At 32.9% G+C, this 17936-nt stretch overlaps 1 protein-coding gene across 5 annotated transcripts in view; it reads left to right on the forward strand.

The window, feature by feature from the left end:
- Window positions 1-3003: 3003 nt before the first annotated feature.
- Window positions 3004-17936, forward strand: part of LOC136031601 (phosphatidate cytidylyltransferase, mitochondrial-like) — a 47913-nt gene continuing 32980 nt past the window's right edge. The window contains exon 1 of one of the 5 annotated variants that reach the window (XM_065711264.1): window positions 3004-3122. Coding sequence is in view for 2 of the 5 variants with exons in the window: in XM_065711259.1 (XP_065567331.1) it covers window positions 15791-15898 (108 nt within the window). In the remaining 3 variants the exon portion in view is untranslated. Of the gene's footprint in view, window positions 3123-3260; window positions 3357-15690; window positions 15714-15775; window positions 15899-17936 lie in introns of those variants that run through there. The other 4 variants (XM_065711277.1, XM_065711270.1, XM_065711259.1 and 1 more) reach the window with 4 other exon arrangements.

Here is a 17936-nt window from a genome sequence, read left to right on the forward strand (position 1 = left end):
TGAAACTTGAAAGATACAGAAAGAGCAGAAATTATTCCTCACAGTTTACGCAAGATACATCTAAATAATTACATCAGATAATCAGATTCGTGACATTTTACTATTTCTGTAGGATTTTAAAAACTGGGTCTCCATTTTAAAATAAACCATCCTGTTTGTGTTTTCTTAGGGAATTATAACGGTTTACCAAAGGTTACTCATACCAGGCCCAGAAACTATTATATAGGTTTAGATTAATCATAAAACTTATTGCAAAAATAAATTATCGAGGATAAAAAAAAATCTTAAAATCTCTCAAAACTGGTAGTGAACTGAACATAAATCGTGTCATTAAAATCATTATAGTCAGAATCCTAAACTAGAAACTTATAATTCCTCACCTCTAATAACAAGGAAAATCAATCATTTGAGCTAGTAGCAGTTTTTGGCACCATTTTGGAGTGGAATTCTTGGGTAAGTTACAAAGCCCGTATTTTCAACTTTGTGGTTGAAAACCCTTAGCCACAGGTTTAAAATTTACAATCCCCCTGTTCTATATTTCTCTCCTAACTCTATCGATTTCCCTCCTTTCATTTTAGTTCAGACTAAAAGAGGCGTTTTAGAAAGATAAACCGCCCGGTAAAATAGTTCATTTACTTCTTTTCATTTTAAAAAAACTAAACAAAATCAGGAACTCCTCAAATGGACAGGTGATAATATACCCCTCAGAATCTTATCTATGTGAGCAAGTTGGACACATGTTATGGAAAATTTTAAGTGGGGTAGCAAATAAAACTTTTACATATTGCCCTATTTAACGAAATTCATGTCAAATTTTTCAACTTTATGGTCTAAAATTGCCAAATACCTTTTTGTAAGGCTTACTGTATATATTTGAAATGCCTAAAACGGAGGTTAATAGTATTAGATTTGACCACATTTTTGAAGATACAAAATTTCAGTTACGGAGGGGGGACTGGGATTTGGGACAGGGTCAAATTGAGGTCTGGGAGGGGCAGTCACCCCCCTGCCCCACAGCATATTAAGCCCCTGGTAAAAACAAAGTTGAAACTTGAAAAAAAATAGAAAGCGCAGAAATTGTTCTTCACAGATTACGCAAGACATATCTACAAAACTACGTCCGGTAACGGATTCGCGACATTCTACTATTTTTTAAGGATTTTGAAGACTGGCTCTCTATTGAAAAATGAACCCAGCCCATTTCTGTTTCCTTGGATTTGTCTTTTCGTCTCAGCAGGCTACACATGAATATTTACTCCCAAAAAAGCCATGTGATTTGTTTGTATTGATTTTACACGGTCAGTAGAGTGCTAATTTATAAAATTCTACGAAAATAGGGATATACACGAGTTGGTTTGTCTAATCTACTTTCAGACTTAATCTAGGAAACAGTAAGCGTAGTACATGTTCAGTTTCAACTTTAATCTGTACTTCCAAAAAAAAGCATTGTTTTATATAAATGGATTTACACAGGAGCGTATCTTGAAAACAAACCATGTTTGAGGGATGACGAGTATATACCAGAAGGGAAATAATTCACAAAACAAGAAAGAAGGTGACTATGAATAGTGTAATAAATTATAAATACTATCTTAAAATCCAAATATTTGCTAAGAGGCTAATTTTTGAGGCCTCCACCATGTAAGCTGCTATATTACATAGTTATGAATATGTACTGAAAATACGAACGATTTTTTTATTCTGGGAGGGGGGGGGGTCTTAAAATACAAAAAACTATTCCGAATAAAATACATTATGCATCAAAACTTTATTATACGTGTCAATAACCGCTGCTGGGGTCTTTTTCTAAATATGAGACAGCAACAAACTCTATGCCACAATAGAATAACGTTTTCTGTCACTTCTTGCCACAAAGCCGCAGTTTTAGCCCAAAGAGAGCCAGAATGATCTTCAATAGAAATTTTAGGATGGTAATCAATTTAAAGTTACCAGCAAAAAATTCTAATTTTACATCTGAGTTCCAGGAGCCATAATGCCGCATGGTAATGCATTAATTTTGATTCTAAATAAATATGCAGTGAATATTCAACGGATTTCATTATATACTCATTATAGCCTAACATACTGATAATGTGGTAAATTTTTGGCTGTTAGAGCTTAGAAGAACTATAGTTAACTTTACTGTAATCAGGTGACTTACAGTTCTTTAAGTTCTGAACGAAATCCCGGCCATGAGAAGCTCTAAAACCCCTGGGAAATAATATATAGATAGCTATTTGTTCATATACAGGGTATAATAAAAAAAATAATCAGAAGCTCTTATTTGGGCAAATATCAGAAGGTGAAGCATCAACACATTTTTTTTTGCCCTTGCTAGGTACTCACCAAAGATACTTTTGGACAAACTAAAATGAAATATAAAAAAAAAACCCGAAAGGTATTTTCTTTCTTAAACCCAATATTTATTAACAAACTCAAGTGCTAGATTCTGGAGCCTGTAACTGAAGGCTAAGCTTTACTGCTGACTGATCAGGAACAAAATTAACGTTTATTTTTATTTTTAAACTGAAAAAAAACCCAAGCATTACTCCAATAATTTATAACAGGTTGAAAATCATTAAAATCCATGGTATTCTAATAGCCTATGTAAATCTTAAGAATTCAATACTTTCAAGGACTTGTTCATGATTTCGACAATCTTTTATGTTTTTGAAGTTACCAGTAATTTTTTTATTAACAGCAGTTATGTTTCCAAAACCTTCCTGAGGCATTTCCCACTTACCAACCAGATTCTTAAAAAATTGTTGGAAACTATCAGTGGAACAAAGAGGCTTATAAAACCGGATTATAGAACTGGATCGCCAGTTTTCAAATTCTGGAACAATAGGCTTATCCAACCCGACTCTCAACTGGGCAAAATGAAAAATCCGAACCAAAAATCTCCTATTCAAGTGAACTGTCGAATTTGTAATTTAAATTTTGCACTTACGATCTCGATTGTCTTTGGGGTAGTATTTTTATAATTTGAATTATCAGCGGGACGGCAAATTTACAATCAAAATTGATCTTCCACGGAATTTCTTCCACAAGTAGAATTTCTATTCTTCGAATCTGGGCCTTAAATTCCGCAAAATAGTTCAAAAATATAACAAGCTTCTAAGGTCTGGAATTTTTCATTTAACTCCAATAAAAATATAATGACATCAAATCTCAGAAAGAAATGTAAATCAGAATCTGTTTGTCCTTTTGGCATCTTCTAAATTTATTAAAAGGCTTAACCCTGCAAAATCAACATACTTTCAATTGCAGTCTAAGGCTAACCTACTAACCCTTTTTTTTTTTGGGGGGGGGGGATGGACATAGCCATAATGAGAGTAATTTTAGTAGGATTCTAGGTGAGCTACCTTTTTTCCATCCTCGAAAGTGGCTATGTTATGAAAATGAAACTTTCAGTAGCCCATGAAATTCAGGGCCTAAAACAATCCTCTGAGACAAGAAGATTGTATTAAGCTACTGTGATAACCCTTTTCTCATTTCCAGGTCTTAGAAATTTTACTGCTTGATCAGTTACTGGAGCATTGAATAAACAAGATAATAGGTTACCTTTGTTTTAAATTTGTTCTCTTAATTTAATTTTGAAAATGCAATTCCTATTATTTGAGTAGAATTTTAAGCCATATTAATATTTTTTTTTTCAAGATTTGGGAAATGTATTTGTAGATCTTTGAAACCTTCTAAAATGATATTGAGCTAAGTCATGAAACTGGAAACACCAATCTTGCAATTCATTTAAGCAGAAGATCTATTTTGCAAGGTTTCACCTTAGTAACACAAAAATTTATAAAGGTCAGTGCCTTCTAGTAGGAGAAAGAGTAGAGGTAGGTTCTTCAAAATACTTCAAGTATATACTTTTGTCTATAGATCCATCCTGAAAGTTTCATTTTCCTAACCTAACCCCCTTCCAAGATAGCAAAAAGTAGCTCATCTACAATTTTGGTAAATTTTTTGTTCTTCATATTATTGACTTTTGAATAAAGTAAACATAGGCCTACCACTTGAAGCTTTTTGGTAAAATTCTAGTTTAGTGAGTTCTTGCTATCTTGGAGAGGGGTTAGGTTAGGGAAATGGAACCTTTGGGGATGGGTCTACAGGCTAAAGTATATCCTGGGAGGTATTTTAAAGTACCCCTCTAGAGGGCCCTGAAATGTGCCTAAATGACAGGTCTATACCCATTGAAATTTTCACAAAACAACATTTTACCTTAATTTTCAGTTACCAGTTGCTTTTTCTCTACCTTTAGTTCTCAAAATGCAATTCCTGTTATTTCAGTAGAATTCTGATCCATTTCAAGGTTTTTTTTTTTTTTTTCAAAATTTAGAAAATGTATTTGCATATCTTTAAAACCTTATAAATTGGGATTGAGCAAAGTTGTGGAGCTGAAAATGATTTTGCTGTGCTTCATTTAATCAGAAGATCTATTTTGCAAGGTTTCACTTTTGTAACACACATATTTTTAAAGGTCATCAAAGGTCAGGACCCTTTATATGGAGAGGAAGTAGAAGTAGGTACTTCAAAATACCTTCCCAGGACATACTTTAGCCTTTAGACCCTTCCCTGAAAGTTTCATTTTTCTAACCTAACCCCTTTCCAAGATAGCAAGAAATCACTACACTAAAATTTTACTACCTTTTTTTATGCTCTATATGAATATAATTGTTGCTTCTATTGCAAATTTAAATTTAAGCAATTTTTGAGCTCTTGAAAATGACCAAATTATTTCCAGCTTTGGGTCTAAAAAAGGCTTAAAACACTAGTTTCAAACTTGCTGTTCCATTATAAATTCACTTTTTAGTGTTAAATAATCCATAAGTTCTGATTTTCCACAATTAGATTAGATAAATAGATTTTCCAATTTTATGATGTTCTCTTATTCCTTGACAATAATTCTTTAATTAAAGTATGGGTTTTCAACCAAATAAAATACTTTGTTTTCTCAGTGCCAAAATTTGTCAACATTACATTAGTTAGCAGAGAAAAATATGAAAACATTGAAAAATTGAATTTTTTTTCATGAAAAGAGAAAAACCTGAAAAGAATTAATGTTGAACAAATTTTGGCACTAAGAAAACAGTATATTATTTTGTCAAAAACACACTTTAATGGAATGTTCAGCATCAAGGGAGAAGAAAACAGTGGATTACCAAATTGTGGAAAATCAGTGCTTGTGGATTATATAGAATTAAAAAAATTGATTTATAATGAAATAGTAAGTCTGAAACCAATGTTTTAAGCCATTTTTATACCCACAAACTAGAAATATTTTGGCCATTTTCAAGAACTCAAGAAAGGCTTAAATTTGAATTTGCAATAAAAGCAATTGTTATATTTATAAAGAACATAAAAAAGAGCATTGATTGGTATGTTCACTTTATTTGTAAGTCAATAATATGAACAATCAAAAATTTGCCAGAATTATAAAATTTCAGGTACCTTTTTAGTGGTTAGTCTCTCCAGAAGAAGACACTATAAGATTCTGATACCTATTTAAAAAAATTAATGCATATATAGGCCTTAAAGATTCCATGACTGACATAGGGACAAGGTAAGTATACTGCCTGATTACTTTTATGCTCTATCTAAATATATTAATCAATTTATTCAAAAATACACCTCCCCCTCATCCTAATGATCCCATGTATGTATCAAAAATTAAATAAAGAGCAGGTTTTGTTTCAAATGGAAACTTTCCTAGCAGAATTGTCTGCTGGGAATTTTATTGCAGAAATATTTGTCTGGGGGGAGGGAATATATGCCTATAGAGGGTCAAGTCAGATTTCTTGACATTATTTGCAAAACGATCAGAAATTAAATTTAAAAAATTAAGTTTTCTCAGTTGATTATAAGGAACAACATTAAAACTTAAAACATACAGAAATTATTCCTTATATGAGGGGTTGCCCTTTCCTCTATGTTTTGCTCTTTATACAAAAATTTCACTCTGGCCCCAATTCCTTAAGAAGAACTCATGAAACACAAGGGCTGTTTAATTGGGATGAAAAGGGTTTTTAAAGTACTAAAAAAGTTAGCATAAAGAGCAAGAGATTGAGGAGATGGCAGCCCCCCTTATATACAGAATAATTTTTGTTTGTTTTAAGTCTTAATGTTGCTCCATACTTTCAGTTGAGAAAACTTGTTTATTTTAGTTTAATCATTAGAATGGACAGAAACCAGCATATTTAAATGCACCTTCAAGGCAACCAATGGTGCACTCTGGTACTGGAAAACTAAATTTTTACTTTCATTGGAGCAGATAAAAAAAATGCCCTACAAGCCAGCACTCCTTACATAACTGTGGCTAGGCAAGCTACCCCCCTCCTAGATCTGCCCCTGTCAGGAAATAAAATATAAACATTCCTGTCTCCTTGGTCATACACATAGACAATATATCTTGGGTGGGGGGGGGTATAAAATATGTTTTTGTTGTTCTCATTCTTTTATAAAATTGCTGCTTTTTTTGCACAAAAGTATTTTTCATATTTAGTTCAATTGAAGCAAATCCCTTTTTGTTGATGATTATTGGTGTCTGTGAAAACACTATCAAATTTATAAATCAATACAAAAATGAATTCTCTTTAATAATGAAAGGTTGCACCTTATCTTTATCATTTCTTTGCATTGCCACTTACCTATATTTCTTTGCATTGCCAATTACTTTTACTACTCTATTTTTGTACAGATTTTCTTACATCAAATAACGTATTCTCCAAAAAGGGGTGTAAAAGGTGGCAATCTAGTTACTCTGCTCAAATTGCATCATGCTGCTTAAAGATTAGTAGTAAAATAGGGATGGTTCAAATACCCATCTTTATTTTTCCAAAACTTCAAAGAAAAGTAGTTGTTCCTGAAAAGAAGATTTTTATCCTAGCACTAATAATGTATTTTTCTGTTACATCAATATTAAACCAATTATTTTCCGAGTCTATAATTTGTTTTCATGCATATTTTTAATGCAAAATTTGCCAAAATGGTATTTAATTTTGTTTGAAAAAGTGTATATTAGTGGAAAGAAAAGCATTAACCTGATTAATAAAATCATCCTACATGCCGTAAAGTAAAAATTTTGTTATTTTAGTGTTTTCTTTGAGTCTTTATAAATTCCTTATGCTATATATGGGACCATCAGGAAGAGGGGTGGTTTGGCTCTCATTTGCAATTAATTCATTATTATATTTTAAATGAGCATTAATAAAGGAATCAAGTAGTGTGTTCAACATATCCCTACAGCAGATATGGAATCTTGCATATATTTACCAACATTTTGAAATAGAATATTCACATATTTCATTCCTAAAGTGCTTAACTTTACATTACCCTCACCTTCTAGTGGTTTAATATATACCCCAAATCATATACATAAAATAAATTCCCTATACATTAATCTTTTCTTCAAATTAATCTAACACAGTTGTATTACTCAATTGTCATCAATCCAATTTTGTCCAGGGTAGATATACCCTTTATAGATAAATGCTAGACAACACCTTCCTGAAGGATATCCTGGACCTTGAGTTCATCTCTAACAATTTTATTTATCCAACTTCAACTAGAATAAATAATAACCAGGACCAAACTGTCTTTCCATTATAAAAACAATAAATATTAAACTCTTAAAAGTAATTTTGTTGTTGGTTTTATTTTTATTTTTATTCATTAGTTTAATTTCATTTTTTTAGCTGTTTATATTGCTGAAGATGGTTTTAGATATAAAGACAAAATATTTAATTAGTTCCTTCCACGATTTACTATCTAAAAAACTCCTTATTAGATTATAGGCCTACTTTTTCTTGTTTATATAACTTCAACTACTTTTCAGGATAGCTAGAAGCCCCTCAACTATAACTTCATTCCTTATTTTTAGGGATGACATGTTTATATCTATCTATGATTTGACAAAATATGTTTTACTGTAATTTTGGTTTTTCAGTTAATTTCTCATTAGTCTAGATTTTGAAATTTTGATTTTGGTAAAAATTTCGTGGTTTGCCACATCTAAAGGAACTATGCTAAATTAATAAAAGCATTAACATTGGATTCCTTATTTTATGCTTTTCATTAAATAGACTTTTACGCCAAAGAAGTTCTCTATTGAGAAGTAAAGAGCTACATTAATCCAAAGAGGAGCAGATATAAAGCTAAATAATATGTCAAGCATAGAGCTACCACAAATCACTATCAAGGAAAAAACAAAACAAAAACAAGCAGAAACTACAATCAATAACTAAGTCAAACTCAAAACAAGCAGATACTACCACAAAGTAGAGTGGGGTTAACACCCCCTTCTAAAAAACAGAATGCAACTTGTACTTTATTGAAAAGAGTTTTTATTTCAAGCTATGTTTTTATTTTTCATAGCTAGCAACAAAGACCATACTGCCTTTCCATTTCAAACAAACAGAACTTAGGAACAGTAGGGAAATTTTTCAAGACAGGTGAATTCAATTCAGTGAATATTTGGACCCTATGTCCAAGGGCTGTTTTCAACACTGAAGGCTGAATTGAATTCCACTGTCTTGAAAAATTTCCCTATTGTTTCCAAGTTGTGTTTGTTTGATTTTTCATAACACAAAAAAATACCATTATAAACAAAATTATTGAAAAGAATAAATGAATATGGATTGACAGTTTGTCACACACTGATATTCATCCCGGAAAGTCTAAGTAACTTTGGTTTTACTGAAGATATAAAAGAAAAAACATTTAAAGTGCATAGGCTGTTTTTTTCTAAAATGCAAATTATGTCCTAGTCTTTAGAAAGCACAGGCAAAATTTGCCCTACTCCTCTTTATGGTAGTTTCTGTTCATTTTGAGTTTGAATTGATTCTTTACTATAGTTTCTGTTTGTTTTGGGTTGAATTTATTTCTTGATGGTGATTTATGGTAGTTTTATGCTTGAAAAAGTGCTTGACTTTATTTCTGCTCATCTTTGGATTAATTTAAGTGTTTACTTTCCACAATGCTTTGGGTGGATGGGAATGGTAAGGAGAAAAATATTCAAATATATGGGTTGACAATATATACAATCTTGCAGTTTTTTTATACCCTGAAAATTTTAACTGGGTACCCTTTGCTATTCCTGAGATATTACAGATTTGGCCTTTGGACAAAATCAGATGAATATTTTGTCTTTTGATTTTTTTCAACTGACCCAAAAATACGCCCTGCAGTTGCAACATGATAACCATAGTTTCATGAGGGTATGAAACCACACCCTTTTTACAATCTGAATCCACATATTTACTTTGATTCAATTACAAATTCCCATGAACTTTCCCTGAAAGTTTCAATTTAATACCCTGCAGCTACAACATTTTCAGGATATTGCATCTGTGCCATTTTGTCAACCCAGATGCACTTTATCTCTTTTGATTTAGTTGTATTGTAGGATTAGTAGTAGTAGCAGTTGTAGTAGTAGTAACATGAGTCAAAAGTAGTCCCAACTCTAGTTGCAAGTAGTTACAGTCACATGTATTTGCAGTTGCTGTTCTAAGTAGTCATAGTCACAGTCACAAGTTGTTGCAGTTGTAAGTAGTCACTGTAATTGTGACAAGTATTTGAAGTTACAAGAAGCTGCAGTTACAGTTATAAAAAACTGCAGATGCAAGTAGTTGTTGCAGTTGCAGTTATGTGTAGTTGCAATCACTGTTTCAAGGGGTCACAGTTGCTGGAGCAGTTGTAAGTATTTAGAGGTGCAATTGGTCATGGTTGCAGGAATTTATAGTTCCAAGTAGTCACAAACACAAGAAGTCACGGTCGTGAATAATTACAACTGCAGTCATAAATAGTCACAGTAGTAGTAGTAATAGTAGCAGTAGTAGAAGTAGCAGTATGGTGGTGGTTGTATTACCCCTGAAAGGTTCAATTGAATACCCTTTGTCATTCCTGAGATATTGCTTATCCTTTTTTGACAACCTGCATGCATATAGTGTATTTTGGTTTAATTCAACATACTCCCCAGCATCCCTTGAAACTTCATCTTAATGCCCTTCGCCATTCTAGAGATATTGCAAACATTTCCTTTTAACATTCATACTTAGTTAAACCTCCCCCTCAACATGCCCTGAAAGTTATTAACTGTTCCTTAGATGATGAAATTACGCCCTTATGACAAACTTGGATGGGCATAGAGTTTTTTCATTTTATTCAAAATCCCCAAGAATATGTTCTAAAAGTTTCAACATAACACCCCTAGCTGTTCTTGGGATCCACGCATATCCTTTTGACAATCTGGAAACACCTTGTATCTTTTGGTTTAGTTTTAATTGCCCTGAGCTCTCCCTGAAAATAGAAATTAATATCCTATTTTGTCCCTGAGACATTGCCAAAATGGTATCTCAAAATTCTGATCTGGTGACTTTGGGAAAAAATGAGCGTGGGAGGGGGCCTAGGTGCCCTCGAATTTTTTGGTCACTCAAAAAGAACTCTAGAATTTTTAATTTCTGTTAGAATGAGCCCTCTCGTGACATTCTAGGACCATTGGGTCGATACAATCACCGCTGAAAAAAAAACATGTCTCCGTGATCTGCCTCCTGGCAAAAAATGCAAAATTCCACATTTTGTAGATAGGAGCTTGAAACGTCTACAGTAGGGTTGTCTGATACGCTGAATTTGATGGTGTGATTTTCGTTACGATTCTATGACTTTTAGGGGGTATTTTCCCTATTTTCTAAAACAAGGCTAACTTGATGGATCGTACACTCGTAACTTTTGATGGATAAGACTAAGCTTAATGAAACTTATATATTTAAAATCAGCATTAAAATGTGATTCTTTTGATGCAACTATTGGTATTGAAATTCCGTTTTATAGAGTTTCGGTTACAATTGAGCCGGGTCGCTCCTTACTACAGTTCGCTACTACGAACTGTTTGATTTACAATACAAAGCAATAAGAAAAGCTTGGATCCAATATTAATTTTTAATGACAAAAAAGGCTTCTTGAGCAGTCTAAAATAAATGCACAACAGTCTCTAATCCATGTTTCCTTTTTTGATTTCTTAAAAAAGGACAGATTTGAAATATCTGAATTTACGGTTGATTACAAAAAAAAGAAAATTGGAAAAAAAGCGCTTTAGTGCTGATTGTGGGTTGAAGAATTTTTTTTTTAGGTGTCCCACAAAAAACTTTTTATAAACAAATGGCTTACGAAGTTACATATACAAATGGTAATATTTGTGGGCTGAGGACCATTTGAAAAAAACTGAAAGTCTCTTAAAAACAATTATAAATGCTTAAAGATACATATTAGGAATGTATATATAATGGATATATATATATAAATATATATATATATGTGTGTGTGTGTGTATACTAGCTATTGTGAGTGTATACTAGATATATGTGTGTATACACACCAACACCTATTTGGTGGGGGCGCTTCGTGCCCCCAAGCCCCCCGCGCATATATATATATATATATATATATATATATATATATATATATATATATATATATATATATATATAAATATATATATATATATATATATATATATATAAATATATATATATATATATATATATAAATATATATATATATATATATATATATATATATATATATATATATATATATATATATATATATATATATATATATATATATATATATATATATATATATATATATATATATATATATATATATATATATATATATATATATATATATATATATATATATATATATATATATATATATATATATATATATATATATATATATATATATATATATATATATATATATATATATATATATATATATATATATATATATATATATATATATATATATATATATATATATATATATATATATATATATATATATATATATATATATATATATATATATATATATATATATATATATATATATATATATATATATATATATATATATATATATATATATATATATATATATATATATATATATATATATATATATATATATATATATATATATATATATATATATATATATATATATATATATATATATATATATATATATATATATATATATATATATATATATGGCATATACACCATTTTTTTCTGTCCCATTGACTGTGCATATAAATAGATTGTCATGTTTACCGGCTCTTGAACATGCAACATATAATTGTCCATGGGAAAAACAATCCGTATTCAGATCTATACCGCATTTTTCTAATGATTTCCCTTGAGCTTTGTTAATGGTGATTGCTAATCGAATATTCCCTGTGTCCCCGTCATCATTTATATATCCCCCCTGTGTCCCCCGGTGTCCCCGTTGTAGTTGTGTCCCTGTGTCCCGGTCGTCGTTTATATTCCCTGTGTCCCGATGTCCCGGTCGTCATTTGTGTCCCGGTGTCCTGGTCTGTAATTTCTTTTTGAGTGTCCCGGTCGTCATTTATATTCCCTGTGTCCCGGTGTCCCGGTCGTCATTTGTGTCCCGGTCTGTAACGTCATCATATAATGACGTCATATACAAAGCCTTATATATTTATAATGACTTCATATGCAAACCCTCTTTTCGCAAACAAACAAACATGCATACATACATTTTTTCCTTATACAGATAGATAGATAGATAGATATACATATACACTATAAATTAACTACGTAAAACTTTGCGAATATAAAACATTCTTCGCTGTCCCATTGCCTGTGCATATAAATAGATTGTCAGGTTTACCGACCCTTGAACATGCAACATATAATTGTCCATGGGAAAAACAATCTATATTAAGATCTATACCGCATTTTTCTAATGATTGCCCTTGAGCTTTGTTGATGGTGATTGCAAATGCTAATCGAATTGGGAATTGCAATCTTTTAAATCGAAAAGGCAAATCCGTTGTAATCATGGGAATGCGAGGAATAAGAACAGCCTTACCCAGAAAAGGCCCTGTCAAGATTGTTGCCTCTATTATGTTTTCTTTTTTTTACGGCAATTCGCGTGCCATTGCAAAGCTTGGTGGTTTAATATTTCGTAACAGTATTATTGGTACGCCTATTTTTAGTTGTAGCACGTGTGGTGGAAACCCTGGGAGATCCAGGGAATTTAAAAAATTCAGATGGATAATTAACCGCTTCATTTGGTTCCAGAACTGTATCGACTGACTTGTAAATTACTTCCTGGTCTCGAATCTGGATCAAAATAATATTGTTGAATTCGTGGACATCTTTATTCTTGGCTGCCAAAATCGCTCGTTCACTGAGCCATTTATGATTTTTATAATTGGTTAGAATATTCGGAAATACCTTTTCAACCAATTCATTTTTGGCGCAAAACTGTTTTTGCGTTGCTCTTGTTTGGCGTTACCTCTTCGAGCCGCAAGCCTGTTTGATTCCTCGGCACGATTTGATTCCTCGGCTGTTTCTTCTGCCATTGTAGGATTTATACTAAATCCGTCTCTCCGTTACACTATCTTCTATAAAAAAAAAGGAAAAAAAACTAAAAAATAAAGAAGAAAAAGAAAGTTAAAATGTAAAAAACTGGTGATTGCACAAATATTTCAATTTATTTTGACAAAGGATTAAAGCAATTCGAAAACCTTAAAACAGAAAACAAAAAGTTTGAAGTTTAATAGAAATTGTTGAAGTTTAGTTTGTCCGTCCGTCTGTCTGTCACTAAGTATGACGTCAATATATAAAAAACTAACAAAAAAACTTAAAAGAATTAAAAATTATCTTCTATAAGAAAAAACTGAAAAAAACTTAAAAAAACTAAAAGAAAACTAAAAAAAGAAAAAAAACTAGAAAGAAAAAATAAATAAATAAAGAACTAATAAACGAAAAAAGAAAACAAGTAAAAAAGAAAAAAAAAGAATAGGAAAAACTAAAAAAGATAAAAAGAAAAAAAGAAAAAAACTAAAAATAAGAAAAAACTAAAAAAAATAGAAAACTTAAAAAAAGACAGACAAAAACTAAAGAAAAAAACTAAAAAAGAAAAAGACTAAAAGAGAAAAAAAATAAAAAAGGAAAAACCTAAAAAAAGAAAAAATTAAAAAAAGAGGTAAAAAATTAAAAAGAAAAAAACTAAAAATAAACAAAAAAAGAGAAAAAACTAAAAAAGAATCAAAGATTAAACTAAAAAAAGAAAAACTAAAAAAGAAAAAAAACTATAAAAGAAAAAACAAAAAAGGAAAAGCTACAAAAAATAAAAAAGGAAAAACTAAAAAAAAGAACAAATAAAATAAAAGACAAAAAACAAAAATTAAAGAAAGAGAAAAAAACTAAAAAGACAAAAAAAGAAAAAAAACTAAAAAAATGTAAAAAAATAAAAAAATAAAAAAAATAAAAAAAATAAAAAAAACCTAAAAAGAGGAAAAAAATATGAAAAAAATATGAAAAAAGATAAAAATCTATAAATGACGTCATGTTCGCAACACGAAACCAGGCTTGCGGCTGATAGAGACAGTTAAAAAAAGATCGCTGTATTACAAAAGCAATGCGTGTAAAATTATCCTACAATGTCACCAAAAAGGGAACACCAGGAGGAAACACCAGAGCAACGCATAACCAGGCTTGCGGCTCAAAGAGAAAGGGCCTGATTAGGAATGTCAAATTTACGTAATCAATTCGATCCAAAAATGACGTAAAAGGAATGAAACTTGGTGGAAAGAATAAGCACAAGTCCAAGATAGGTGACTGACATAACCGGACCGGATCCTCTCTCTTTGGTGGAGTTGGGGGGGGGATAATTCGGAAAAATTAGGAAAAAGGAGGTATTTGTAACTTACGAACGGATGATCAGATCTAAATGAAATTTAATATCTAAAAGGATCTTGTGCTTTAGAACTCTCATTTTAAATCCCGATCAGATCCGGTGACATTGAAGGGAGTTGGAGGGGGAAGCCGGAATTTTTGGAAAATGTGAAAATCAAGGTATCTTACGAATGGGTGATCGGATCTTAATGGAAATTGATATATAGAAGAATCTTATGTCTCAGATGCAATCTTGAAAACCGGAAAACCGGAAATCTTGGAAAACGCTTAGAGTGGAGAGATCGAGATGAAACTTGATGGGAAGAATAAGCACAAGTTATATATACGAGCTTGACATAATTGGTACGGATCTGTTCGCTTTGGGGGAGCTGGGGTTTTTAATTTGGAAAAATAGAAAAACTGAGGCATTTTTAACTTAAGAACGGGTGACCGGATCTTAATGAAATTTGATATTTAGAAGGGACTCATGTCTCAGAGTTCTTATTTCAAATCCTGACCAGATCTGATGACATTGGGGGGAGTTGGTGGGGGAAACCGGAAATCTTGGAAAACGCTTATAAATGTCGTAGATACGTGATTGACGTAACCGGAATGGATCCGCTCTCTTTTGAGGAGTTAGGTGGTGGGGTTCAGTGCTTTGGCGAGTTTTGTGCTTCTGGACGTGCTAAGACGATTAAAATTGGTTGGCGTGTCAGGGAACTGTACAAATTGACTTGATAAAGTCGTTTTATCAAGTCAATTCGACCATCGGGGGGGCTGAAGCGAGAGGAAATTGAGGTATTTTTAACTTACAAGAGGGTGATCGGATCTTAATGAATTATGATATTTAGAAGGACCTCGTGATTCAGAGCTCTTATTTTAAATCCCAACCGGCATTAAGCCTCTGATTTTCCTTTTAAAGCAATCTATTGATTCTTAGAATTTTGCTTAGAATGTGGTCGAGGATCCAAACGATACAGGAACTAAAGAGGACCGGTGAGTGCTTACAGCCTTGCTTCACGAGCCATTCCATGACAAACGGTGACGACTCTTCTGCATGCACTTGACTCGGGATGCATGTCCTTCGTAATAGGCTTCCAACATGTCGACCAATTTTTGTTGCATTGACATCTTCAAGGAGAATCTTCCACAAGGTTCGTCGCTCAACTGAATCGAAGACGGTAACGTAGTTTAAGAATATTTTGATGAGGGGAAGGTGGTACCTTTCGCATTGTTGCATGATCAAGCGGAGGGCAAAAATCTGATCCGAGTATTCTCTGCCAGACCGGAATCCGGACTGGTTTTCCTGTGTTCGCCTATCTCTCGCTGTTTGGAATTTATGTAGTTGAATGGGGGGCGAAGAATTTAGCAATAAGGTCATTGAGAGGTATTCCTCTATATTAGCATTCTCTATCTTTTTGACTTTTTTTTAACCGGTAGGCTGACTGAAATTTTCCTGTCCTTTTGGAAATACTCGGTTTTCCATATTTTGTAAAAAAAAACAGCAGTAACTGATTTTCACTCAGGTGGAGAGAAGCTTTGTAAATCGTAGGTGCTCACTCTCATGGAATCTCAGGTTATATTGTCCTCGCGATGATTTTAAGGTCTGACGGTGTCGTGTTTATATCGTACGGTAACTTCGACGCCGAGGATTGTGTATTTTTGCTTCTATATTTGCATTTACTTTTGGATTTAGAAGTTCTCTTAAGTGTATAACCATCACTCGACTTTTTTGGGCACAGTCCGCTATGTTATTTCCTTGTTTATCCTTGGTAGAGTTTCGTGCAGAGGATTTTTTTCCAGTAACTTGTTTAAGAATTTGATAAGTGTGTCTAGAGTTGTGATTTCGCACTTTGTTTTCTAGTTTATAAGTGACTTCTTCCTAGTGACGGGTGTGGTCTTTTCTTGCGCTTTGCTTGATGCGCTTTCTCAGCTCAGCTCTCGACTGTTTGCCAGGTTGGCTTGAAGTACGTCTCTCTTCAATAAACTCTGGAGATTATTTTCGAAATCCTGCTCTTTTTAGAGGGATGGTAGTAGCCAAGCATATCAGAAGCAACTTCAATGGTGGAATTGGAGGAAATACTTCATTGTAGCCATATTTCTCTGGGTTGTTACACATCAGTGAAGAGGACATCATCTAGGCAAAATTCTTGTTTTGTTTGATCAGAATCGTCGTTAGTGATGCTCAGTCTTCTCTTTGGGATCCTCTTTATCCCCGTGCTAAGGCGGAGAAGGATATTTGGTCCCAAGAGGGTATGATCGTGACCTGCTCTGGATCCAGCACAGGCTGGCCTCAAGGCATACACGTCTTGAATAGGGTTTTGCCATCTTCTCTTGACTAGAATAAAATCTATCTGGGCTGCTCTAACATTTTTAGGAGAGAACCATGTGACGCGTTGTGAAGTCCTGTGTATGAAACAGAGAGTTTGCAACAACTAGTTGATGATCACTTGCAAACTGGGTGATTCGCCCACCATTTTTGCATCGTTTGTCCATACGTGTAGCGACTGATCAAAACATGGAGTGACTGGTCAGTAGCGCCAACTCGGTTGTTCTAGTATCCTGCTACTTTGAGGTAGTCCCGTTTTTGACAAATTTTTACTGTACGCTCCAGTTCCATGTAGATTGAATTTTTTCGGTCTTTGGCCGCATCACGGATGGGAGCGTGTACCTGTATAAAGCCGTGACGCTTTTAATGATTAGTCTGCCCTTTAAGTGGAATAGGGCGCTTCTGGGGCTAATAGACACCAACAATGAAAGTGTGCAATGACCTGAAAAGGTCAGCATATCCCATTCCATGGAATCAACCTGAGTTGAGAAATCGATATTTCTCTTCTGATTTTGCTGTGGGTATATTTGAGGGCAAAACACCTCCGATCCTCGTCTCGGAAAGGCAAACGACATCTGCTCTGTATTCATGCAATTCATAAGCATTGACTTGGTGGGTTATCTAAGAGACAACCCGCTAAGTCTTAGGGTTATTCTTAGATCTTATGTTCCAACAAAACCCTCCAAGGATGTTTTTTATTTGATTGATGTGGTTTCGGATAGTTTGGTCAGTTATCGGCCTCACCACCGTCTTTTGATGCGAGCGAGCATCGCTTAAAACCAGGGACACCGTGGATATGACAAACTATTAAGAATATTCATATTTCATTCGGATGCTGCATGAGGTTTTTATTTAAAACTGACGGTACCCCGTGTTCGTTGGCATTTGAC

The sequence above is a fragment of the Artemia franciscana genome, chromosome 1 (assembly GCF_032884065.1).
Source record: "Artemia franciscana chromosome 1, ASM3288406v1, whole genome shotgun sequence".
Lineage (NCBI taxonomy): Eukaryota > Metazoa > Arthropoda > Branchiopoda > Anostraca > Artemiidae > Artemia > Artemia franciscana.